Consider the following 24,920-nt stretch of genomic DNA (forward strand, 5'->3'; position numbering starts at 1 on the left):
ATCTCTTGGCTGAACCAAATTCAATGACTTCGTCTCCACAGCCCACTGCAGCAAATTGTTCCGCAGGTTCACCGCCTTTGGGCGGGAGAAATTCCTCCTCGCCTCATCGTCGAAGGGTTGTCCTTTCACTCTGAAGTTGTGTCCTCAGTTCCCAGTCTGTCCACAACTTCTCCACGTCCGCTCTCTTCAGGCGTCTCAGTATATAAGGGGCCAAAAGCTGTTCACAGCCTCCCAACCGTGCTCCATTCCTATTGAAATGAAGTTCCATTTGCACTTCCCGCCAGGCTTACATGAAACAGTACAGCACAGTACAGGCCCTTCGGCCCACCATGTTGTGCCGACCTACTATCCTACTCTAAGATCAAACTACCCTGCATACTCTACATTTTACTATCCTCTATGTGCCCATCTAAGAGTCGTTTAAACATCCCTAATGTAGCTTTTTGCGATCTATAGACATGGACTCCCTCTTGTCTGTAACTTCCTGCAGCTTTTCTCGATGCAGTGGCATGTGTGTGATTCTGGGGAGGCTGTGGGTTGGAGCTAATGTTGTGTGTTGCAGCTGGGGGTTCAAATCCCAGTCCAGACAGATGGTCAGAGATAATGGGAACTGCAGATGCTGGAGAATCCAAGATAATAAAATGTGAGGCTGGCTGAACACAGCAGGCCAAGCAGCACCTCAGGAGCACCAAAGCTGACGTTTCGGGCCTAGACCCTTCATCTGATGTAGGGCCTAGGCCAGAAACGTCAGCTTTTGTGCTCCTGAGATGCTGCTTAGCCTGCTGTGTTCATCCAGCTCCACACTTTGTTATCCCAGGCAGATGGTGGTTGGGTGAAAGGGCTAATTGACCATTGTAAGTTGTTTCGATAACATGTCTGGTTCAGCAATGGGAATAAGGAAGCACATTTCAGAGAGTTAGATAGGGTGGATAGGGAGAGCCTTTTTCCAAGGATGGTGACGGCGAGCACGAGGGGGCGTAGCTTTAAACTGAGGGGTGAAAGATATAGGACAGATGTCAGAGGTAGTTTCTTTACTCAGAGAGTGGTAAGGGAATGCAACGCTTTGCCTGCAACAGTAGTAGATTCGCCAACTTTAGGTACATTTAAGTCGCCAATGGATAAGTATATGGACGTACATGGAATAGTGTAGGTTAGACAGGCTTCAGATCGGTATGACAGGTCGGCACAACATCGAGGGCCGCAGGGCCTGTACTGTGCTGTAATGTTCTATGAATTCTATGAAAAATGTTTAATTTGTTGACTTTCTCCAATCTACACACGAACCCATGGAAATAGCCTCGGAAAGCCATTCGGTTTGAAGGCCATTAGGGACGGGAATAAATACTAGCTGGGCTACCGACACTCATATCCCTCAACTGAATCAAAAAAAAATCTCGTGTCTCAAATAGAATACTCAGGCTTCGCTGAGTCAGGTAGGCCTTAACTTCCACTGAATGGCTGGAGGCCCAAGCATAGCCTCCATCTGGGGCTGAGAGGCCAATTTTCTGGTTGGTATTTCTCTGTTTGACAAGTGCCCCATTCCTTCCCTCCCTCACTAGGCGGGAAATCCGGCCTCAGCGCCAGGAATTCTCTCATTTTTGCTTGACTTTTCTTTTTGACTTTGACGTGGCAGCCATGTTTGATTAGCCATTCAGGGGGAGATAGCGAAGGGGGCAACCTGTCAGAAACAGGTGTCGCCTGAAGCGTCGGACTCAAACAAAACCCTCTCTTCGACGTCTGCTCCTCGGACAAACACTCATAAACCCAGTTAGACAGGCCGCGAGATATTTCTGCCCCTTTTCTTCCTGCCGTAGCAACAGTCGTCATGGGGAAAGAAAGGAGGAGGGCGGAGGCGGCCATCTTCAGACAGGGCCTCACATCATGACACGGGAAAACCGAAGATGATCTCAAGGGATGAATCTGTGGTCATTTGAGTGGGGGGAGGGGGGGGAGATGCGGAAGCAGCAGGAGATGGCCATTCAGCCCCTCACTGTGCGAGGGGATGCCAGATGAGTTGAAAGGGTGGTGCAGATGGCCGGGAAATTAGACAGAGTCCTAACTGGATTGGTCAAAAAGTACAGCCTGTGCTTTATCAAACAAGCTTCACCCTCGGTAGCAGGTCACTGCCCAGTCTCTGCACACAGCCTTGTGTCCTTACAGAGACACTGCAAGGAAAAGTGAGAGAGAGAGGGAGAAAGAGAGACAGAGAGAGCCAGAGACAAAGGCACAGAGGAAGAGAGAAAGTCAGATACACAAACAGAGACAGACAGAGTCACAGAGTGAGAGACACACACAGACAGAGACACAGAAAGAGAGAGACACAGAGAGAGAGAGAGAGAGAGAGACACAGAGAGAGAGAGAGAGACACACACACACACACAGAGGCAGACAGAGGCATTGAGAGAGAGAGAGAGAGGCAGACAGAGAGTAAACGAGATACATACAAAAACACGGAGAGAGAAAGATACAATGACCCACAGAGATAGAGGGAGGAAAACTCAGAGAAAGAGAGAAACACACAGAAACATGAAGAGAGAGAGAGAGAAAGAGAGACAGATAGAGAGAGAGAGAGATGCAGTGAGAGTGGGAGGCACCTGCACAGAAAAGCAGAGTGAGAAATAAACTGAGAGGAGTCAACAGCGGAGTGACAGATAGACAGACAGACACACCCCTGACTGGAGTGAGACAGAGACACACAGAGACTCAAAATGAAACAGAGAGAAATATATAGATAGACAGAGATAGCCTGGGAATGAGAGTCAGAGAGAGAGAGAGAGAGAGACGGAGACAGAGAGAGACACAGAAAAAGAGAGGGACAAACACAGAGACAGAGACAGAGAGAGATGGAGTGAGTGACATACACAGAGACAGACAGGGAAACAGAGAGACAGAGAGAGATGGAGTGAGTGACATACACAGAGACAGACAGGGAAACACAGAGACAGAGAGACGGAGTGAGTGACATACACAGAGACAGACAGGGAAACACAGAGACAGAGAGAGAGAGAGACATCGAGAGAAAGATGGGCAAGGAGACAGGCAGAGAGGGAGAGACAGGGAGAGAGAGAGAGAGAGAGAGAGAGAGAGAGAGAGAGACACACACCAACAGAATCAGTCAGAAAAGCAGGGAGAGAGGCAGATTAAAAAAGTGAGTGCAAGAGGCAAAAAGAGAGAGAGAAGGGCCAGAGGAAAAGGGAAAGAGGAGATGAAGACAGAGCGATAGTTAGAGAGAGATAGAGAGAGAGAGAGAGAGAGAAAGAGAGATAGATAGAGAGAGAGAGATACAGAGAGATACAGAGAGATAGATCGAGAGAGAGATAGAGAGAGAGAGAGAGAAATGGGATACAGTTTAACCTTCCCACCCACCCCAATCACAGCACAGGGTTCGAGCGAGCTGGGAGCAGGATCAGATAGCTATCCTAATCAAGGATTCACGTCCCAGACCCTCACACTCTCCCCACAATCCCTTGTTGCTCAAGTACAGCCCAGTTGTGAGGATACATGGTCACAGCAACAGGATCGAAGGGAACGGAAAATGCTGCTTTCCTCCCCTGCCCCGTCTAACTTACAGCCCCAACCGCAGCAAGGTCCCTTTCCTGAGAGAGGTCTGGGGGTCAGTGCCGGGGGGAGCACCACTCTGTCCGAGGGTCGGCGCCGAGGGGGAACGCCGCGCTGCCGGAGGGTCGGCGCCGAGTGGGAACGCCGCGCTGCCCGAGGGTCGGCGCCAAGGGGGAACGCCGCGCTGCCGGAGGGTCGGTGCCGAGGGGAGCACCGCGCTGCCCGAGGGTCGGCGCCGGGGGAACGCCGCGCTGCCCGAGGGTCGGCGCCGAGGGGGAACGCCGCGCTGTCCGAGGGTCGGCGCCGAGTGGGAACGCCGCGCTGCCCGAGGGTCGGTGCCGAGGGGGAACGCCGCGCTGCCGGAGGGTCGGTGCCGAGGGGAGCACCGCGCTGCCCGAGGGTTGGCGCCGAGAGGAGCGCCGCGCTGCCCGAGGGTCGGCGCCGAGGGGGAACGCCGCGCTGTCTGAGGGTCGGCGCCGGGGGAACGCCGCGCTGTCCGAGGGTCGGCGCCGAGGGGAGCGCCGCGCTGCCCGAGGGTCAGTGACAGAGTGCCATACTCCATTTTGAATGCTGCTTCACCACCTGAATCTTTCACCAATTTGTGAATAACGTCCCTAATAGCTACTTCTCTGATTTTATTCTGGGAAACTGCTCCCTGTCAAGTGCCATCTGAGTGTAATGTTGCTACATAAAGGCAGGTGGTGTGGTGATGTTGATTGTGAAACTGCGAGGTTGGGAAAGGTGCTACAGAAATTCAGGCCCTTCCTACATGCAGGAATTTCTCTCAGAACAGGTCCAAGCCAGAATGGAATGTCAGTCCATGCTGGTGCTTGGTTTTAATTCCATTAAGTGCTGGCTCTTGTGGAAGATTTCACAGACTGCTGCAGCCTGGAAGTGGACTATAAATAACAGACAGCCGCCCAGAACTGGAAGGTGACCCTCACTGCACTGGAGCATCAGGACAGATATACATCTGCTGCTGGATTATTCCTGCAACGTGGGTGGGTGAATGAGAGTGTCACTGTGTGTGTGTGTCACGCCCGTGTTTGTGTACACGCATGTGTGTGTATATACACGTGTGTGTGTGTGTATACGCGCATGTGTGTATACGCATGTGAGTGTATACACATGTGTGTACGTGTCTGTGAGTGTGAAAGTGTGCGGTGGGATGTTTCCTCCTGAAAGATCCGGCCTGAATGTTAACACACTGCTCCTGGTCCCAGACTCAGTCCCCAACCAGTGGAAGTCATTTCTCTCCCATCAGTCCACATGATCCCCTCAATATCCTGAAAACCTCAATCACATCAGCCCTGACCCTGTAAACCCCAGGGAATACAAAGCCCAGTTTGTGGGATTTTCCCTTGTGATTTAAGCCTCACAGCTCTGGGATCGTTCTGCTGGATCTACACGCCAAGGTCACAATCTCCTTCCTGAGGTGCAGAGTTCAGGCCCATTCCCAGTGACTCTGGGCGTGGTCTAACCGGGGATTCTGTACAACCGGGACACCGCGCCCAACTTCTGGCGTTTGAGTTCCCAGCAGACAGAGAAAGGCCAGCATTTCACCAGGCCTTCCCTTTATTTTCTCAATCTGTCCTTGATATTTAAACCGCTACATTCACTGTGGGTCTTCACTGTTTGGAGGCTGCATTCCTCGGGAGAGTATTTGTGAACTGTAGATAAACAGAGAGCAGTGTTTTGTTTCTGTCCTGCTCACCTTGGGAGGTTTAAAATTACAGACTGTAACGCCTAAGACAGGCCTGCAGTAACAAGAAAGCAGGGAGCTCTGTCCCAGTGGGGATGGAATACAATCTGTGTGTGAGATTGAGCTTTCTGTCTCTTTCACTGCCTCTCCTTTCTCAGTTTACACACTCTCTTTCTTCAGTTATTTGCTGACTTAGCTTTCTCTTGTTTCTTTCAGTTTTTATTCCTCACTCTATCTCCCCAACTTGCAGCTTTCTCCTGTGTCTCCCTCCATCACTTTCTCTGCCTCTCATCATTTCGCCTCTCAGTTTTTCCACTGTTCCCCTGTCTATTTTTTCAGCTCCTTCATGTTCTGAGTCTCTTTCTCTGTTGTTGTATCTCACATTAGCGATCTCCCACAATTTCTTCCCCTCTTCCTCCCGCACCTCTCATCTTGTCTTCCTTCCTCTCTCCCTCACTATCCCTCTCTCGCCCCTCCATCTATTTCTCCCTCTCTCCCCAACTTCTTCCCTGCTCTCCATCCCCTTCTCTATTTTCTACCCTCCATCTCACTCCCTCTCTCCCCCTCCATCCTTCTCTCCCCTTCTATCATCCTCACACTGCCTCTCTCTCTCTCTCTTTCTCTCTCACTCAGCTTTGGTCAGCCAATGGGATATAGACAGATGTGGTTTCAAGGAGGCAGGTCATAGAACAGTCACAGTGAAGTAGGGGGCCGAATGGTCTCCTGCTACGAAACTGTGAGACATTTTATCCTTGCCTTTGACTGTATTCTTTTCAAAAACTGAAGCGTATGTTTCATGCCCAACATCTGATCATTCGAAAAACTGATTTTTGCCTCCTACTTCAGCACCACACTCAATCTCACTCAAACCCAGATAGCGCGAGTCCAGCAGGTCCTGTGAAGCTTTGAAACGCAGGACGAGGCCTTTCCACCCAGCCCTTGTCACCCTCGTTGGCTCAATCTGAATGGCCGACTCAGCCTCCCCCTTAGCCTTCCCTACTCTGGGGAGGATGATGCTGGCCATTTCTGGTCTCAGTGTTTGTCTCTGAGTCCGCAGGGGCTTTCAGTCTCGGGAGTGGGCGGTCCAGCACCCATCCTGTGAGATTCAGATGGTCGGGGCAGGGAAAATGGAAGAACGAGGATGTGGGGCAGAAAGAGGGTGGGATGACAAGAGGGGAGAGACAGAGAAAGTGAGAGGAGGAGAGAGAGAGGGGAAGGGAGAGAGAAAGAAAGAGAGGGGGGGAAGAGGAAAAAGAGAGTGAGAAGGAAGATAGAGAGGGGAGAGAGAGAGAAGATAGAGAAAAAGACAGCTAAAGGGAGAGAAAGAGGAAAGGGAATGAGAACAAAAGACAGAAATAGAGAAAAAGAAGAGAGGGGGAGAGAGAGAAAGAGGAAAGGGGAACGAGAAAAAAAAAGAGAGAAAGAGAGAGATGGAAAGAGAGGGGGAAAGAGAGAGGGAGATAAGAGAGAGAAAAGATTAATAAAAGAAAGAGATAAAAGAGAAAAATAGACAGCAAAATGGAGACGAAAAGAGAGCGAGAAAAATGACAGGAAGGAAGAGAAAGAGAAAGAATCGGGGAAGAGAGAAAAGGAGAGAAAGAGCTAAAAGAAATAAAGGGAGAAAGAAAGGAGAGAGTGAATCAGAGAGGGTGAAAGAGAGAGAGATCGGGGGAGAAAAGAGGGAGAAAGAGAGAAATATAAATAGACAGAGAGAGAGAGAGAGAGAGAGAGAGAAAATGAGATTGGGAGAGCTGAAATAGAGCTTCCAGAAACGGGCAGAGCAATACACCAAACCTCCTGGTTGACATCCCTGGTTATCTGTCCTAGTGATCAGATTGCCCAGAGCATCATACAGACTTGACCCTGGGGCAATGTAGCTCAGGCAACAGGAGGAACAAGGGTCGACACAGTCTGTGCAAATATCATAAAGCCTGAGGAGACGCCATCTGTAGTCAAATGAGAGACAGACAAATATCTACGCTGTGCAAACGTCTCACAAACTCATTTAAACTGTCTGCTTTTCTCATCACACAATGCCACAAACCAGGAAAGATTGTTTCACCTTGACATTTTTCTATAAGACAGGCCCCACTTTCTCCAAAATCATCCAGGACAGAGCAGCCCCCGCTCGATTGGCCCCACATCCACAAACATCCCACTCCCTCCCCCCACCGACGCTCAGTCGCAGCAGTGTGTACCATCTACAAGATGCTCTGCAGAGATTCACCAAAGATCCTCAGGCAGCACCTTCCAAACCCACGACCCACTTCCATCGGGAAGGACAAGGGGCAGCAGATACATGGGAACACCAGCCCCCTGCAAGTTCCCCTCCACTCCCCATCCTGACTTGGGAATATATCACCGTTCCTTCAGTGTCGCTGGGTCAAAATCCCGGAATTCCCTCCCTCAGGGACATTGTGGGCGAACCCACAGCACATGGACTGCAGCAGCTCAAGAAGGCAGCTCACCCCCACCTTCTCAAGGGGGGCAACTGGGGACAGGGGCAAGAAATACTGAGCCTCGCCAGCAACACCCACATCCCACGTGATATAGGTTTACCGTCAGTAATCAGGGCCTGAGTAGACATTGGTTAGAGACAAAATAAAATTGCAGATGTTCGAATCCAAGGTAAATGAACATGAACCAAAAGAACTGGGAATGCTGTAAATCAGGAACTAAAAACAAAGCCGCTGGAAAAGCTCAGCAGGTCTGGCAGCATCTCTGAAGGAGAAAACAGAGTTAACGTCTCGGGCCCGGTGACCCATCCTCAGAACCCGGACCCGAAATGTTAACTCTGTTTTCTCCTCCGCAGATGCTGCCAGACCTGCTGAGCTTTTCCAGCGACTTTGATTTTGTTGTGCAGATGAACAGGAGGCTGGATGAACGCAGCCAGCCAGGGCAGCATCTGGAGGAAAAGAGCAGTCAATGTTTTGGGGTATAACCCCTCCAGTCCTGAAAGTGAGACCCAAAACGTTGATGGCTCCTTTCTTCTGGGTACTGCCTGGTTTGCTGTGTTCTTCCAGCCTCCTGTTTGTCCACCTGAGTTAATATCTCCATGTCAAAATATTTTTTTTGTCCCTTTATTCATTCACAGAATGAGGGCATCAGTGGCTAGGCCAGCATTTATTGTCCGTCCCTAATTGCCCAGAGGGCAGTTAAGAGTCAACCACATCACTGTGTGTCTGGAGTCACATGTAGGCCCAGACCAGGTAAGGATGGCAGTTTCCTCCCCTGCAGGGCATTAGTGAACCAGATGGGTTTTTCCCAATAATGGATTCACGGCCATCATCTGGAACTCAGTTCGTTTATTATTCGTATCATTCACTTTCAAGTCATCATTAGATTCTTAATTCCAAATATTTCATTGAATTGAAATTCCACCATCTGCCGTGGCAGGATTTGAACCCAGGTCCCCAAAACGTTATACAGCTCTCTGGATTAACAGTCCTGCAATAATACCACTAGGCCATTGCCTCACCCATGTTGTGTTCATAACATTTGTGCAATATTTGTGAAATATTTCACATTTGTGAAATAAATCCGTAAAACATCACCCCATAGAATGTCATAGAGCCTTGTAGTACAGAAGAGGCCCTTTGGCCCATCAAGCCAGACCTATAAAGCTACAACAAATCTACCCCAGTCCCACTTTTCCACACTAGGCCCATAGCCTTGAATGTGGTGACGATCCAAGTGTCCACCAAGGTTGTTTTTGAAGGTTCTGAGGTCTCCCAGACAGTGCATACCAGACCCCACCACTCACTGCATAACTAATATTTTCCAATTCCGCCTCCTGTCACATCCCTGTAATATTATGCCCCCTTGTTATTGACCCTTCAATTAAGGGGAGCAGCTGCTTCTTACCTACCCTGTTCATAATCATATACCCCCCTATCAGGTTCCCCCCGAACCCTCCCTGCTCCTTAGAAAACAACCCGAGCTTACCCAGCCTCTCCTCATCACTAAACTGCTCCACCCCAGGGCACCGTCCTGCTGAATCTCCCTCTGCACCCCCTTCCACAGTCCAATCACATCCTTCCAATAGGGGACCAGAACTGCACACAGTGCTCCAGCTATGGCCTCACTAAAGCCCCTGGCATCACCTATAGATGGGATGCTCTGCCCCAGAAGGCAGTGGAGGCCAACTCTCTGGATAGTTTCAAGGAAGAGATGGATAGAGCTCTTAAAGATAGTGGAATCAAGGGTTATAGGGATAAGGCAGGAGCAGGATACTGATTGTGGATGATCAGTCATGATTATAATGAATGGTAGTGCTGGCTTGAAGGGCAGAATGGCCTACTCCTGCACTATTGTCTCTTGTCCCCTGCTCTTAAAATTTATCCCACAACTGATAAAACCACGTGCCCTCATAACTACCCCCCGTTAACCCTGCCCTGTCACCTTCAGGGATCTGTGGATCATCCGCTTCTCCCGAGTGTGTTCGTGAAGTACGACTGGAGTTGCCTGTGGAGTTGGATAGCAAGAAGCTTTTTCCCCAGAGAGGGGGACTCAATTACTAGGGGGGGTCGCGATTTCAAGGTGAGACGGGTCAAGTTTAAGGGAGATATGCGTGGAAAGTTCTGTACGCAGAGAGTGGGTGGGTGGCTGGAAAACGTTGCCAGCGGGAGGCGGGCACGATAGTGTCATTTAAGATGTATCTAGACAGACACATGAGTGGGCAGGAGCAGAGAGATACAGATCCTTGGAAAACAGGCAACAGGTTTAGATAGAGGATCTGGATCGGCACAGGATCAGAGGGCCAAAGGGCGTGTTCCCGTGCTGTAATTTTCTTTGTTCTTTGTATTCCGAACACAATTCCCACCGTCAGACCAGACGTCACACAACACCTGGTTATAGCTCAGCAGGTGCTTTGCCTAACCCAGTCCAACATCAGCAGCACCTCCATGTCATAGTCAGGCCAACAGCAATAAGGTGCAAACAATCCATATTTGGCCTCAGTACCATCGCTGGGGAGCAGAGGGGAAGGGTTCCCTTTAGGAAGCAGGTTCCTTGCTGAGGGTTCCACTGGCAAAGGTGACAGTGGGACGGAGCTGGAGGTTGGGGAGGGGGAGGGATGGAGATGGCTTTAATCGTGGAGGCACGGTGCCCAAACTGGCACTGCCCAGCCTCTAGCGCAATCCCAAACCCCTCCACCACAATCTCCACGGCTGCACCCACCAGTGTGCGCCCACTGGGTCTCATCAGCTAATTGCCCTCGAATCCCGAATCAATGTGATAGGGGGTTTCGCTGTCCGTTTTCCAGTCAAAGCCCAGCAGTTAGGTATTGAGGGACAGACGGGGAACAGGAGAGAGGGGGACACAGAGAGAGGGAGAGAGAGAAAACAGAGTGGAAGGGGGGTGAGAGAGAGAACAAAGTGAGAGGAGGGAGAGAGAGGTCAGAGAGAGAGAGAGAAAGAGATGAGATGGACAGAGAGAGAGGGAGAGGGACAGGGAGAGAAGGCGGAAGAGGGAGAGGCAGAACAGAGTGAGAGAGACGTCAGAGAGAGAGAGAGAGGAGATGGAGAGAGACAGAGGAGAGTCACAGCATGAGCAACTTAGAAAAGAAGAGACAGAGTGAGACAGAGAGAGAAGATGGGCAGAGCGAGGGAGACAAAGAGAGAGGGAGAGAGAGAGAAAGAGAGATAGATAAAGAGAGAGGAGAGACACAGCATGGGAGATTTAGAAAAGGAGAGACAGAGTGAGAGAGAGAGAAAGAGAGGGGGAAGGAGAGAGAGAGAAAGAGAGAGGCAGAGTGTGTGAGAGAGAGAGAGAGAGAGAGAGAGAGACAGATAAAGAGAGAGGAGAGACACAGCATGGGAGATTTAGAAAAGGAGAGACAGAGTGAGAGAGAGAGAAAGAGAGGGGGAAGGAGAGAGAGAGAAAGAGAGAGGCAGAGGGTGTAGAGAGAGAGAGAGAGAGAGAGAGACAGATAAAGAGAGAGGAGAGACACAGCATGGAAGATTTAGAAAAGGAGGGACTGAGTGAGAGAGAGAGAAAGAGAGGGGGAAGGAGAGAGAGAGAAAGAGAGAGGCAGAGTGTGTGAGAGAGAGAGAGAGAGAGCGAGAGAGAGAGAGAGAGAGAGAGAGAGCGAGCACGGGAGGTCTCTGGACACAATGCTGTACTGCTCTGGAAATTATTCACAGCGGTACTAGCTCACGGACCCTCTCTTCCTGGTGCTTGGATGGGCTACATATGTGGAGCTTATTAACTCTTTGAAAACCTGGAAGCCAGCAGAGAGATTGTAAACGGCCCATGAACAGTACACATTTAACCAACTTGCACCCCCCCCCCCGCCATGTCTGTGACCTCTCCCTGCACTCCCCTTCCCTCTTTCTATGCCACCCTTGGAGGCCGTGACTTCAGCTGAGCTCTGGAATCCCTAAACCTCTCCCTCTGTAAGATGTTCCTGAAAATCTCGGACCTTCGAACCCCTCCTTGCCACTAGTGATGTGTTTCATTGTCAAACGTCTCACTGACTCCTGTCAAACCCTGCCTGAGGAGGGGAAAGGAAGCTAGGTAAATGCAGGCTATTGTTGAGCTGATGCTATGTGGAAAAACTCACAAATTGGTTTCAGCTCCTATTATAATGAAAAAGGGGGAGACCTGCATTTGGAAAGACTGCACTCTGTAGACTATTGACAATGACAGACTGATACGCTCAAATGTTTCACACTCCAGTCTAAACCACACTTCACCTCTGTTCTTTGAAATGTTTCCAATAATATCATCTCCAACAAAACCTGTTGATCCAAAAGTTCTCGTTCTCCCATTCCCTTTACATATTAGTCACAAATACAAAGCAGCCTTCCTCGTGGATTGAGAGAGTGAGTTCAGATCATCATCAGACATTCCCACTACAGAGTAAAGCCATTTGGACTCTCTGTACTGTACTGTAAATCCTCACATGCATATTCAGCTTCCTGCTCCATCCCCACCTTCAATACATCAACACAATTCACATCAACCACTGCCTGTGGGAGTCAGTCCCACATTTCACACCATACCACCAGCCCCCACCATCCCCACTGAAACTGCCACACCCTGTGGGATACAGTGACTGGAACCGTGCACAGTGCTCCGAGTGTGGGTCTAACAGAGGGATACGGAGACTGGAACTGTGCACTGTGCTCCGAGTGTGGGTCTAACTGAGGGATACGGAGACTGGAACTGTGCACGGTGCTCTGAGTGTGGGTCTAACAGAGGGATACGGAGACTGGAACTGTGCACTGTGCTCCGAGTGTGGGTCTAACTGAGGGATACGGAGACTGGAACTGTGCACGGTGCTCCGAGTGTGGGTCTAACTGAGGGATAGGGAGACTGGAACTGTGCACGGTGCTCTGAGTGTGGGTCTAACAGAGGGGTACGGAGACTGGAACTGTGCACGGTGCTCCGAGTGTGGCTCTAATTGAGGGATACGGAGACTGGAACTGTGCACGGTGCTCCGAGTGTGGGTCTAACTGAGGAATACGGAGACTGGAACTGCGCACGGTGCTCCGAGTGTGGGTCTAACTGAGGGATACGGAGACTGGAACTGTGCACGGTGCTCCGAGTGTGGGACTAACTGAGGGATACAGAGACTGGGACTGTGCACGGTGCTCCGAGTGTGGGACTAACTGAGGGATACAGAGACTGGGACTGTGCACGGTGCTCCGAGTGTGGGCCTAACTGAGGGATACGGAGACTGGAACTGTGCACGGTGCTCCAAGTGTGGGACTAACTGAGGGATACGGAGACTGGGACTGTGCACGGTGCTCCGGGTGTGGGCCTAACTGAGGGATACGGAGACTGGAACTGTGCACGGTGCTCCGAGTGTGGGACTAACTGAGGGATACGGAGACTGGAACTGTGCACGGTGCTCCGAGTGTGCGTCTAACTGAGGGATACGGAGACTGGAACTGTGCACGGTGCTCCGAGTGTGGGTCTAACTGAGGGATACAGAGACTGGGACTGCACATGGTGCTCCGAGTGTGGGCCTAACTGAGGGATACGGAGACTGGAACTGTGCACGGTGCTCCGAGTGTGGGCCTAACTGAGGGATACGGAGACTGGAACTGTGCACGGTGCTCCGAGTGTGGGACTAACTGAGGGATACGGAGACTGGAACTGTGCACGGTGCCCCGAGTGTGGGTCTAACTGAGGGATACGGAGACTGGAACTGTGCACGGTGCTCCGAGTGTGGGACTAACTGAGGGATACGGAGACTGGAACTGTGCACGGTGCTCCGAGTGTGGGACTAACTGAGGGATACGGAGACTGGAACTGTGCACGGTGCTCTGAGTGTGGGTCTAACTGAGGGATAGGGAGACTGGAACTGTGCACGGTGCTCCGAGTGTGGTCCTAACTGAGGGATACAGTGACTGGAACTGTGCATGGTGCTCAGAGTGTGGGTCTAACTTAGGGGATACCGAGACTCGAACTGTGTGCAGCGTTAGCCAACTGAGGCTCTGTGTAATTTGAGCAAACCTGGTAGATCTCAGAATTTGTTTTGCTTGTTTACACTGAGGCATTAATGCATGTGGCTCCTTTGAGAGTCTTGTACTGTAGCCACCCGAGACCCTACGGTTGCTGCTCCCAGCTTAGATTCTTAAATTCCCAAAGGACCATGTGGCTCCCAGTTAAACATCTCCTTGTGCATCTTGGAGTCTCGGAACGGGAGTGTAGCCAGTGAGCAGGAGAATCAGCCATTTTGGACACTACACTGCAGAATCCCAATCCCTAGTCAACGGTTAGATATTAATTACTGATTTGAAAGATTAAACACTACAAGATAAAACACCCAGAGCTCCTCACAGCTCCTGACTTGGAAATGCTGAACAGTGTGACTTCAGATTAATTCACTCTGATGAAATAACACACACTCTGACTTGTTCTTTTCAAGGTTGGCAGGATGTTTGGCAGAGATTTGTGTTTTGTAAATGAAGCAAGAGATAAAAGATCACTTGATGGGGTTTTTTTTAACTCCCGTAAACCCCACTGCTATAAGGAGTCAGACATTTACTGATTTACTCTTCGGCTCTGCAAAAATTAGGTCAACAACATTAAAAAAGATGGTTTATTATGAGGAGCAGTGTTCCTTGTTAAAAAAAAAGAGATTTGTACCCGTTCCAACAGCTAACCTTTGACCCTGCGCTCACAGGCTTTGCCAGAGGTGATGAGGCCCCAGTTGACGAATGTTCTCCTCTGACACAGTCCTGAGAACTGAACTGAGCTGCCACAATCGGCCACTGGCTCCAGTGTCACTGAGTCACTGGTACGTCCAAACACAGTGACACTATTTCAGGATCCAGCCCCACTAAGGCTGGGACTGTCCGACAGTCAGTGCTGAGAGAGCGCCGCACTGTCAGAGGGTCAGTGCTGAGGGAGTGGGCACTGTCGGAGGGTTAGTGCTGAGGGAGTGGGCACTGTCAGATGGTCAGTGCTGAGGGAGCGCCGCACTGTCGGAAGGTCAGTGCTGAGGGAGCGGGCACTGTCAGAGGGTCAGTGCTGAGGGAGCAACGCACTGTCGGAGGGTCAGTGCTGAGGGTATGGGCACTGTCGGAGGGTCAGTGCTGAGGGAGCGCCGCACTGTCAGAGGGTCAGTGCTGAGGGAGTGGGCACTGTCGGAGGGTCAGTGCAGAGGGAGCGCCGCACTGTCGGAGGGTCAGTGCTGAGGGAGTGGGCACTGTCGGACGGTTAGTGCTGAGGGAGCGCCGCAGTGTCGGAGGGTCAGTGCTGAGGGAGTGGGCACTGTCGGAGGGTCAGTGCCGAGGGAGCGCCGCACTGTCGGAGGGTCAGTGCTGAGGGAGTGGGCACTGTCGGAGGGTCAGTGCTGAGGGAGCGGGCACTGTCGGAGGGTCAGCGCTGAGGGAGCGGGCACTGTCGGAGGGTCAGCGCTGAGGGAGCGCCGCACTGTCGGAGGGTCAGCGCTGAGGGAGCGCCGCACTGTCGGAGGGGCTGTGTTTCTGCATCTGGAAGAATAAAACAATGTCAGCAATGACTGAGCTGCTGTTGATGGCAGATTCCTGTGAACACATTGGCTCTCGCGTTTCCTATCGGTCAACAGGGAGCAGAGTTCAATCACAAAGTTCCCAATTGGGTGTGAAATACTTTGGGGTGCCCTGAGAGGGTAAGAATTATTGTGTCACGGGGTCACATTAAACTGCCTTTGAAGAAGTAACCGTGTAAACAAATTCTTTGTATATTAAACTGATTAAGCTGTAAACAGCCCCCTGTCTCTTCTGTCATTTCTGCTGAGTGGTACTTACTATTAATTAAACATTCAGGAACAGATGGCCAATATCCTCATCGGAACATCAGTTAATTTGTCTGATTAAAACCAAAGAAAAGGAAAGATCAATTGGACACAGAAATGATTCTGTCCCAGAGAGATCTTGTTTTAGAAGGGGAGTCTACCCTGTTAGGGACCCCTATGTGGCATCTTTCTCTCTCTGTCAGTGCCCCTGTTTCCCTCAGCACTGACCCTCTGACAGTGCCCACCCCCTCAGCACTGACCCTCCGACAGTGCGGCGCTCCCTCAGCACTGACCCTCCGACAGTGCCCACTCCCTCCTTCTCTGTACCTGTCTGTCTCTCTCCGTCTGTCTCTCCCAGCCAGGAACCCTGTTTAAAGTGGGACCCTTTCCCTCAGTCAGTCCTGTTAAACAGGTCGCCCTGAGAAGAGTGCGAGACTACGGACATGCTGGACGGCAGTATAGGCTTGAAGGGCTGAATAGCCTTGTGTTGATTCTTTAGCTGTTGTTTCGATACATTCTCAGTTTCTCAGAGGAGTGAGTGTTTGAAGGAGCACTTCACAGAGAATCTGAAAAGATCTTCATACAGTCTTGAGCTCCTTAAAACACATGGAATTGTGGATCATGTGGAAAACAGACTGAGTCACAGCTAAGCACTGACAATTAACTCCACTCTGTTCCAGTTTTACTTTGCAGAAACCCCACCTCAACTCAAAAGCAATTTCAATTCACCAAATAACTTTCACCACCAGCACACGTTATCTCACAAAATAACTTCAACAACTGGGTATTTCTAACACAGCGGTAATCAGTCCTACTTTCAAACTCTCTCGATATTGTCCCCAGGGCAGGGACAGCACGGGGTTAGATACAGAGTAAAGCTCCCTCTACACTGTCCCCCCATCGAACCCTCCCAGGTCAAGGACAGCACGGGGTTAGATGCAGGGTAAAGCTCTCTCTACACTGTATCCCCATCAAACACTCCCAGGGACAGGGACAGCACGGGGTTAGATATAGGGTAAAGCTCTCGCTACACTATCCCCATTGAACACTCCCAGATCAGGGACAGCACGGCGTTAGATACAGGGTAAAGCTCTCTCTACACTGTATCCCCATCAAACACTCCCAGGGACAGGGACAGCACGGGGTTAGATATAGGGTAAAGCTCTCGCTACACTATCCCCATTGAACACTCCCAGATCAGGGACAGCACGGCGTTAGATACAGCGATTGTGTGCTCACGCATCTCCCCAGAGATTTCAGACTGAAAATCTCAGCCGACAGCACTGGAGGTTGAAACAAGAAAGCAGGACACGTTCATTTGTCGGAGCTTGCTTATGTCGGAGCATCAGTGCTGAGGGAGCGCCTCATTGTACAGCGTGCATCATATTGTGAGACGGTCAAACAAGACCCCGGTGTCCTGAGGCTCATAATCATTTCTCCTTCTGCATTACCAAACTACATCCTGGACAACACGTTCAGGAGCACCCTTCCAGAAAACATCCAGTGGCTTCCTGAGAGTGAGCCAGGTGCGACAGAAATGCAGCTTACTGACTTAGAAAGGACGAGCATGGTGTCAGAAATCATACTGTGTGCCTCCTCAAATCAGCAGAGATTGATTTTAGACAATGAGCCTTATCACCTCGACTGTGCAATCTTGTGGATTCCCCTTATTCCGGGAACCTAAACAGGATGCGAAACAGTTTTTCACTAAGTAGTGACTTCCGTAAAACTAACTCCGAGGCACATTACATCTCAGGAAGGAAGTGGAGCCCAGAGGCTCCAGTGGAATTTTCCAAATGATCCAAATATTAGGGGCACTCGGATAGTGTTAGCACGAGTAAGATTCATTTCTCTCTCCCAGGGCAAATGTTGTTACCGAGCATCACTACCTCAGGTTCAGAACCCACTCTCTAAATATTTTCGGTCAAAGAAGCCCCAGGAGAGAGCGCTGCCCTGTCGGGGGGAGTGTCAGCGCTGAGGGGGCGCCTCATTATGTAGAGTCAATACAAGCGTGCATCATACTGCGAGACGGTCAGACAAGACCCCAGTGTCCTGAGGCTCATAATCATTTCTCCTTCTCCATTACCAAACCCTAAGAACTGGGTCAGTTTCACACTGCCATTTGCGGGATCTTGCTGTGCACAACCTCTGCTCTTGCATGGCGTCAGTGACCGCAAAAAACTCCCTATTTACCCCGATGCTCCGGGGCTTGTCAAATCGAGAAGATCCACAGAAATGTACAATCGTGTTCTCCTTGATCTTTCTCAATGATTCTTCCTCTTACATTAATCATCAACAGGTCAATTCTCACCGTCTCCCCACCCTCCCTCCCTCAGGACCCCTCAAAGCCCTGCGGTTTGGAGGGAGGGAGGGGACGGTTATTAGTCACTCTCTTAACCCCATTGCTGTAATGCTGTGCTTGGCGAAATTTACCACAGGCCACCCCCAGTGCACCTCCCTCTTCCAATTCCTCCCTCACTCTTAGCTTTACCCTGCAGAACTCGGCGCGGCGGGGCTGGGGGTGGGGGGGGGGGGGGGTGTGCTGGGCAGCCTGAGCTAGTCGACTAGAGGAGGCATCGAGCTGGGGGAGTGGGGTCGTTGCCGTGAACAGCCAAAACAAGACCGTAAGAAACTGGAACATGAGTAGGCTGTTCGGCCCCTCAAACCTCTGCTCCACCATTCCACAGGAACACGGCCGATCAGATTTTCCTCGTGTCCCCTTTTCCTGTAATCCCTGGTTCCCAGACTGATCAAGAAACTGTCTCAGGTTTAAATATACACAAGGACTTTGCCCCCCACAGCTCCCTGTGGCAATGAGTTCCAAAGACTTACAGCCTGAGAGAAGAAATTCCTCCTCATCTCAGCCCTACATTTGGTGCCCCTTTATTCTGAGACGATGCCCTCTGGTTCTGGACTCTTCCCATGAGGGGGTAACATCCCCTCAGCATTTACCCTGTCAAGCCCCTTCAGAATCCGATACGTTTCAATGAGATCACCTCCCATTCTTCTAAACGCCAGTGTGTAAAATCCCAGCCTGTTTAAACTCTGCCCATCAGACAATCCCAGGACCATCCTAGTGAACGTTCTCGGAAGTGCCCTGCTATGAAATGATATCTTTCCTTCAATAAGACTAAAACTGCTCGCAGAACTCCAGAAGTGGTCTGGATGTGAGTTTGCTCGCTGAGCTGGCAGGTTCGTTTTCAGACATTTCGTCACCATTCTAGGTAACATCATCAGTGAGCCTCTGGTGAAGCGCTGGCGTTATATCCCGCTTTCTATTTCTCTAACCCAAGGAAACTTAACCAGATAAATAGAAAGCGAGACATAACACCAGCGCTTCGTCGGAGTCTCACTGATGATGTTACCTAGAATGGTGATGAAACGTCTGAAAACTAACCTTCCAGCTCAGCGAGCAAACTCACATCCAGAACCTCAACCTGAGCTACAAATCTTCTCAGAAGTGGTCTCACCAGCACCTTGTACAGTTGCAGTCGGAGGTCCCTAATCTTGTACTCCAACCCCCTAGAAATAAGGGCCAGCATTCCGTCAGCCTTCATTGATTCCCTGTAGCATCAGTCCATTCAGTCCATCAAGACTGTTCGTCCATTCAATACGACCACGTCCAGTCTGGGGTTTCGCCCCTTCTTCCCCTGCCCGCTCCCCAACCTTTCCATTTCCCACGATCAGGCCCCAGCAACAGCACCATCCTGCTCCCCACAGAGACACCAGCAAAATGCCCATCCCAGACTGAAATGTATTTAATAATGGGGCAGCTATTACCCTCAGAGGGTGGGAGAGAGTTCCGAAGGCTCACAACCCACTGAAGGAAGGAGCTTATCATCATCTCAGTCCAAAATGTCTGGCCCATCATCCTGAAACTGTTACCCCACACCCTCAGCTGGTGTTAGAAATTCGAAAGGAGATGGTTTCAGGCATGCAACCTGTCAAGACCCTCTAAAACCTTGGAGATAGTAACAACTGCCGATGCTGGAGTCTGAAATAACACGGTGTGGGGCTGGAGGAACACAGTGTGGGGCTGGAGGAACACAGTGCGGGGCTGGAGGAACACAGTGTGGAGCTGGAGGAACACAGTGTGGGGCTGGAGGAACACAGTGTGGGGCTGGAGGAACACAGTGTGGGGCTGGAGGAACACAGTGTGGGGCTGGAGGAACACAGTGTGGGGCTGGAGGAACACAGTGCGGGGCTGGAGGAACACAGTGCGGGGCTGGAGGAACACAGTGTGGGGCTGGAGGAACACAGTGTGGAGCTGGAGGAACACGGTGTGGAGCTGGAGGAACACAGTGTGGGGCTGGAGGAACACAGTGTGGAGCTGGAGGAACACAGTGCGGGGCTGGAGGAACACAGTGTGGGGCTGGAGGAACACAGTGTGGAGCTGGAGGAACACAGTGTGGGGCTGGAGGAACACAGTGTGGGGCTGGAGGAACACAGTGTGGAGCTGGAGGAACACAGTGTGGGGCTGGAGGAACACAGTGGGGAGCTGGAGGAACACAGTGCGGGGCTGGAGGAACACAGTGCGGGGCTGGAGGAACACAGTGTGGGGCTGGAGGAACACAGTGTGGAGCTGGAGGAACACAGTGTGGGGCTGGAGGAACACAGTGCGGAGCTGGAGGAACACAGTGCGGGGCTGGAGGAACACAGTGCGGGGCTGGAGGAACACAGTGTGGGGCTGGAGGAACACAGTGTGGGGCTGGAGGAACACAGTGCGGGGCTGGAGGAACACAGTGTGGAGCTGGAGGAACACAGTGTGGGGCTGGAGGAACACAGTGTGGAGCTGGAGGAACACAGTGCGGGGCTGGAGGAACACAGTGCGGGGCTGGAGGAACACAGTGTGGGGCTGGAGGAACACAGCGGGCCAGCCGGCATCAGAGGAGCAGGAAAGCTGATGTTTCGGGTCGGGACCCTTCTTCAGAAAATCCTCTAAAATCTTGCCTGTCTCAGGAGATCCTGCAAAACTGCAGAGAACAGCGGCCCAGTTTCCTCTCAGGATGACTGTCTCTTCCTTAACTGTAGAAACTTCACCTGTTCCAATCCCAGTACAACAATGTTCCTCCTTAAAAATGAGGGCTAAGCTGTGTGCAGATATAGCTGTGCATTACCGTTCAGAGGCTTCTCCCTCTCTGAATCCATTGGTAAAGTTGAGCAACACACAATGAACTACGCTGGTCGATGGGTGAGGGGGTTCTCAGCTGGAGGGACATCACCAGCTATTTGACCCAGGGAGGCAGTCTGCAAAGGAGGGGTGAGGCAATGGGGGGAGGTGGCGCAAACACACACAGAATGTTCCCCCTGCTCTGTGAGAAGGCTTTGAATGTGACTCTCTCCCCCACTGCATCCGCTAAACCACCACCCCCCCGCCCCCGCCAACCCCCCCCGCCAGGAGCAGCACGCAAGGGAGACTGCTGTGAGGCTGCAACTAAGATGCGATCGCACAGGCCACTGAACAAAGCATGTGCCAGGCAACAGATATGAGCAAAGAGGAAATGCTTCTTGATGTGTGACAGCTCCCGAATTAAGCCAGCAATGCTCCGAGTGTAGAGAAAGCTTCACTCTATATCTAACCACGTGCTGCCCATGCCCTGGGAGTGTTTGATCGGGGGATAGTGTAGGGTGAGCTTTGCTCTGTATCTAACCCTGTGCTGTCCCTGCCCTGGGAGTGTTTGATGGAGAAGCAGTGTAGAGGAAGCTTTACTCTGTATCTAACCTTGTGCTGTCCCTGCCCTGGGAGTGTTTGATGGAGGAAACAGTGCAGAGAGAGCTTTACACTGTATCTAACCCTGTGCTGTCCCTGCCCTGGGAGTGTTTGATGGAGGAAACAGTGCAGAGAAAGCTTTACACTGTATCTAACCCTGTGCTGTCCCTGCCCTGGGAGTGTTTGATGGAGGAAACAGTGCAGAGAGAGCTTTACACTGTATCTAACCTGGTGCTGTTCCTGCCCTGGGGACAGCTAAACTCTGAAGACGTGGTTTTGAAAATTTACAGCTGCTTGTGAAGACTGACCTTGAAGAGTCAGGGAGGGTGAATGGAAGCAGCTGAAAGGCGATCTGAGAGTCGGTGCTGGAAGGTAGACATTGTATTCTATCACAGTCAGCACAGTTACATTCTAGAGACAAACTGGCAATATGCAGCGCTGCTGATTCTCTGTTTGAAATGCCCTCGGACAGCACCAGAAATGGCAGGCCATGGGCTTCCCCTAAATCACCTGAAATACACCCTGTACCCCCAGGAATCTCACTCTGCTGGGAATGAACAAGTACACAGCCACACTGCCTTAGTAAAATGAACAAAGGCAAGCTTTGCATTTCTCATTTCCTCTCTCTCTCTTTGCATCTGTTTTTATTTGCTTCATCCACGCTCCCCCCATCCCTCCCCCCCCCCTTTATCCCCGGCAATAATCAGACCCCAATCAAAATCCCCCTTCAATCCACCCCACCAAACCCAAGCCCACCATCTGCATCCTCCCTCATCTATCTCCTTTGTTCCCAATCTTCCTTTCTCTTCCTCTATCTCTCTCTCTGATTCATCAGTGGTTTTTTTTAACCCAACCTGTCTTTGTTTCACCCCCCCCCACCACCCCATTTTGACGCCTTTCTGTCACCCTGCCTCCCTGATTTCCCAGCATCGCCTCCCCCTCACTCATTTCCCCCTCAGAATTTCTTGCTCCGTTGTGATGTTCCAACTCTCACTGAGGATTGTAAATGCGTGTGCAGCAGCCCTTTTCACAATCAAGAGGCGCTCTGGGAATACTCATGGAAGCAACCATGGCACCAGATCATTAGCAAAATTGCAGCTTGAAATGTACATTTTAAAATAAAGGCATTCTGTAGTGCACGTACACACTCTGCGTCCAAAGCTACTGACTCATTAAAAAACAGCAGAAACAGAAATCCCCTGGATTAATGTCCCAGATTTGTTGGGGGTGGGGGGTGCTGATAAGAACTGTACATATAAAAACCAGCATCCTAAATACACACATCCCCCATAAACAAATCTACTTTCATTTTGATGCGATACATCGTACACTGCAGCAAACTCATGTGAGTCAACTTCTGTATTATTCCCTCAAACTGCAACACGGGAATTAAACAAACATTGACACACAATTCTCGAGAAAGAGACTTCAGCTTCTCAGCAGAGCGAGGTTTGAACTGAGTGGCTACCACGGCACAAAAATGTTTTATTTTTAATACACACACACACACACAGACACACACACACACACACAGTCAAAGGTGGCTGGTTGTTTAAATGAAAAAGGTCTTTCTCTTTCGTAACGCATTGTTATCCCCCCCCCCCCAATCAAACTATCTGTTTCAATGGACAGCTGTCATTTTAGAAATTGCCAAGCCCTCTTGCAAAAGCTCCATGCATTCTCTCTCTCTCTCTCTCTCTCACACACACACACACTCAGCGCTTTCCTTACCTTGCCGGATTACAGCCAGGACAATCACCACGGAAGCCAGGAGCCGTGCCTGCGTCCTGCACCCCGCCATGGTCCGCCTGTACACCGGGTGCTGGGACACCCTGTGTCCGCCTGTACGCGGCCGGTGCTGGGACACCCTGTGTCCGCCTGTACGCGGCCGGTGCTGGGGCACTCTGTGTCCGCCTGTACGCGGCCGGTGCGGTGCGTCTCCCTGTGCCCTGCGGGGGTGCTGGGACACCCTGAATCTGACTGTACCCTGTGGGTGCTGGGACACCCTGAATCTGACTGTACCCTGTGGGTGCTCCTGCAGCATCGACACCCAGGCCAGCACCTTAAAGAGATGCTAATTTAGGCAGCTGTAGGGGTGGGGCATATCCCTATTGCAGCCAATGGCAAGGCGGAGGCGGGGTTATTATGGGTAAAAAAAATTGATGTATGTCCTCCCCCCCCCCCTCCCCCACCCCGGTCAGGATTGGCCACATGGAGATTTTCAGAAACAGGTTTCGCTTTGTACTAATGCAGTGCAGAGTTTAAAGCACAGAGAGCCGAGTGTGTGTGTGTTTGTGTGTGTATATCGGTCACTGTGTCTGTCTGTGTCTGTGTGTCAGTGCATAGCTGTGTATGTACATATGTGTAGCTGCGTCTATGTGTTTGTATCTGTATGTGCATCCTCGTGTGTGTGCATAGCTGTGTCTTTGTGTGTTTGTCCATGTGTGTATATAGTTGTGTCTCTGTGCGTGTTTGTCTGTGTGCGCGCATAGCTGTGTATCTCTGTGTATGACTGTCTGTGTGCGCGCATAGCCGTGTATCTCTGTATGACTGTCTGTGTGCGCGCATAGCCGTGTATCGCTGTGTATGACTGTCTGTGTATGACTGTCTGTGTGCGCGCGTAGCCACGTATCTCTGTGTATGACTGTGTGCGCGCGTAGCCGCGTATCTCTGTGTATGACTGTCTGTGTGCAAGCGTAGTCGCGTATCTCTGTGTATGACTGTGTGCGCGCACGTAGCCGCGTATCTGTGTATGACTGTCTGTGTGCGCACGTAGCCGCGTATCTGTGTATGACTGTCTGTGTGCAAGCGTAGCCGCGTATCTCTGTGTATGACTGTGTGCGCGCGTAGCCGCGTATCTCTGCGTATGACTGTCTGTGTGCACGCATAGCTGTGACTGTGTGTATGTCTCTATGTGTGTACAGCTGTGCAACTGTGAATGCGTGTGTGTTTGTGTGTGTGTGAAGCTGTGTATCTGTGTGTGCATAGCTGTGTCTCTGTTCCTATCTATGTATGAATCTACCTGTGCGTGTATCTGTCTATGTGCATAGCTGTGTCTTGGTGTGTGTATCTGCCTGTGTGTGTGCATAGCTATGTCTGTGCATGTGTGTCTGTATGTATGTGCCTGTATGTGTGCATCTGTGTGTGGATAGCTATGTACCTGTGTGTGTGTGTGTGTGTGTGTGTGTGTGTGTTCTCATCTGTCTGTCTGTGTGTGTTGCTATGTCTGTGTGTGTGCATAGGCATGTTTGTGTGTGTGAGTGTGTGTGTGCATAGCTGTGTGCCTGTGTGTGTGCATATCTGTGTCTGTATGCATGTGTGTGCACGTGCATACCTATTTATGTGTGTGTCTGTGTGTGTATGTGAGAGTCTATGTACGTGTGCATGGTTACATTTGTGTATGCATATCTGCACGTGTGCATAGCTGTGTCTGTGTGAGTATGCATAGCTATCTCTGCATGTGTGTGTCTCTGTGTGTATGCATAGCTGTGTGTGTGTGTGTGTGTGTGTGTGTGTGTGTGTGTGTGTATAGATATTTCTGTGTGTGTGAACCTACCCTGCATACCCTACATTTGACTATCCTCCATGCGCCTGTCCAAGAGTCTCTTAACTGTCTCTAAAGTATCTCACTCCACTACCACTGCCAGCAGCACATTCCACACGCCCACCACTCTCTGTGTGAAGAACCTGACATCTCCCCTATAACTTCCTCCAAACAC

At 50.9% G+C, this 24,920-nt stretch overlaps 1 protein-coding gene across 1 annotated transcript in view; it reads right to left on the reverse strand.

Moving 5' to 3' along the window:
- The window catches only part of cadm4 (cell adhesion molecule 4), a 198,204-nt gene extending 174,940 nt beyond the window's left edge, over nucleotides 1-23,264 (reverse strand). Inside the window, exon 1 of the mRNA XM_059641283.1 lies at nucleotides 22,933-23,264. Within this exon, the coding sequence (XP_059497266.1) occupies nucleotides 22,933-23,245 (313 nt within the window). The 5' untranslated portion in view covers nucleotides 23,246-23,264. The remainder of the gene's footprint in view (nucleotides 1-22,932) is intronic.
- Between the last annotated feature and the right edge of the window lie 1,656 nt (nucleotides 23,265-24,920).

This window comes from Stegostoma tigrinum, chromosome 41, assembly GCF_030684315.1.
Source record: "Stegostoma tigrinum isolate sSteTig4 chromosome 41, sSteTig4.hap1, whole genome shotgun sequence".
In the NCBI taxonomy this organism is placed as follows: domain Eukaryota; kingdom Metazoa; phylum Chordata; class Chondrichthyes; order Orectolobiformes; family Stegostomatidae; genus Stegostoma; species Stegostoma tigrinum.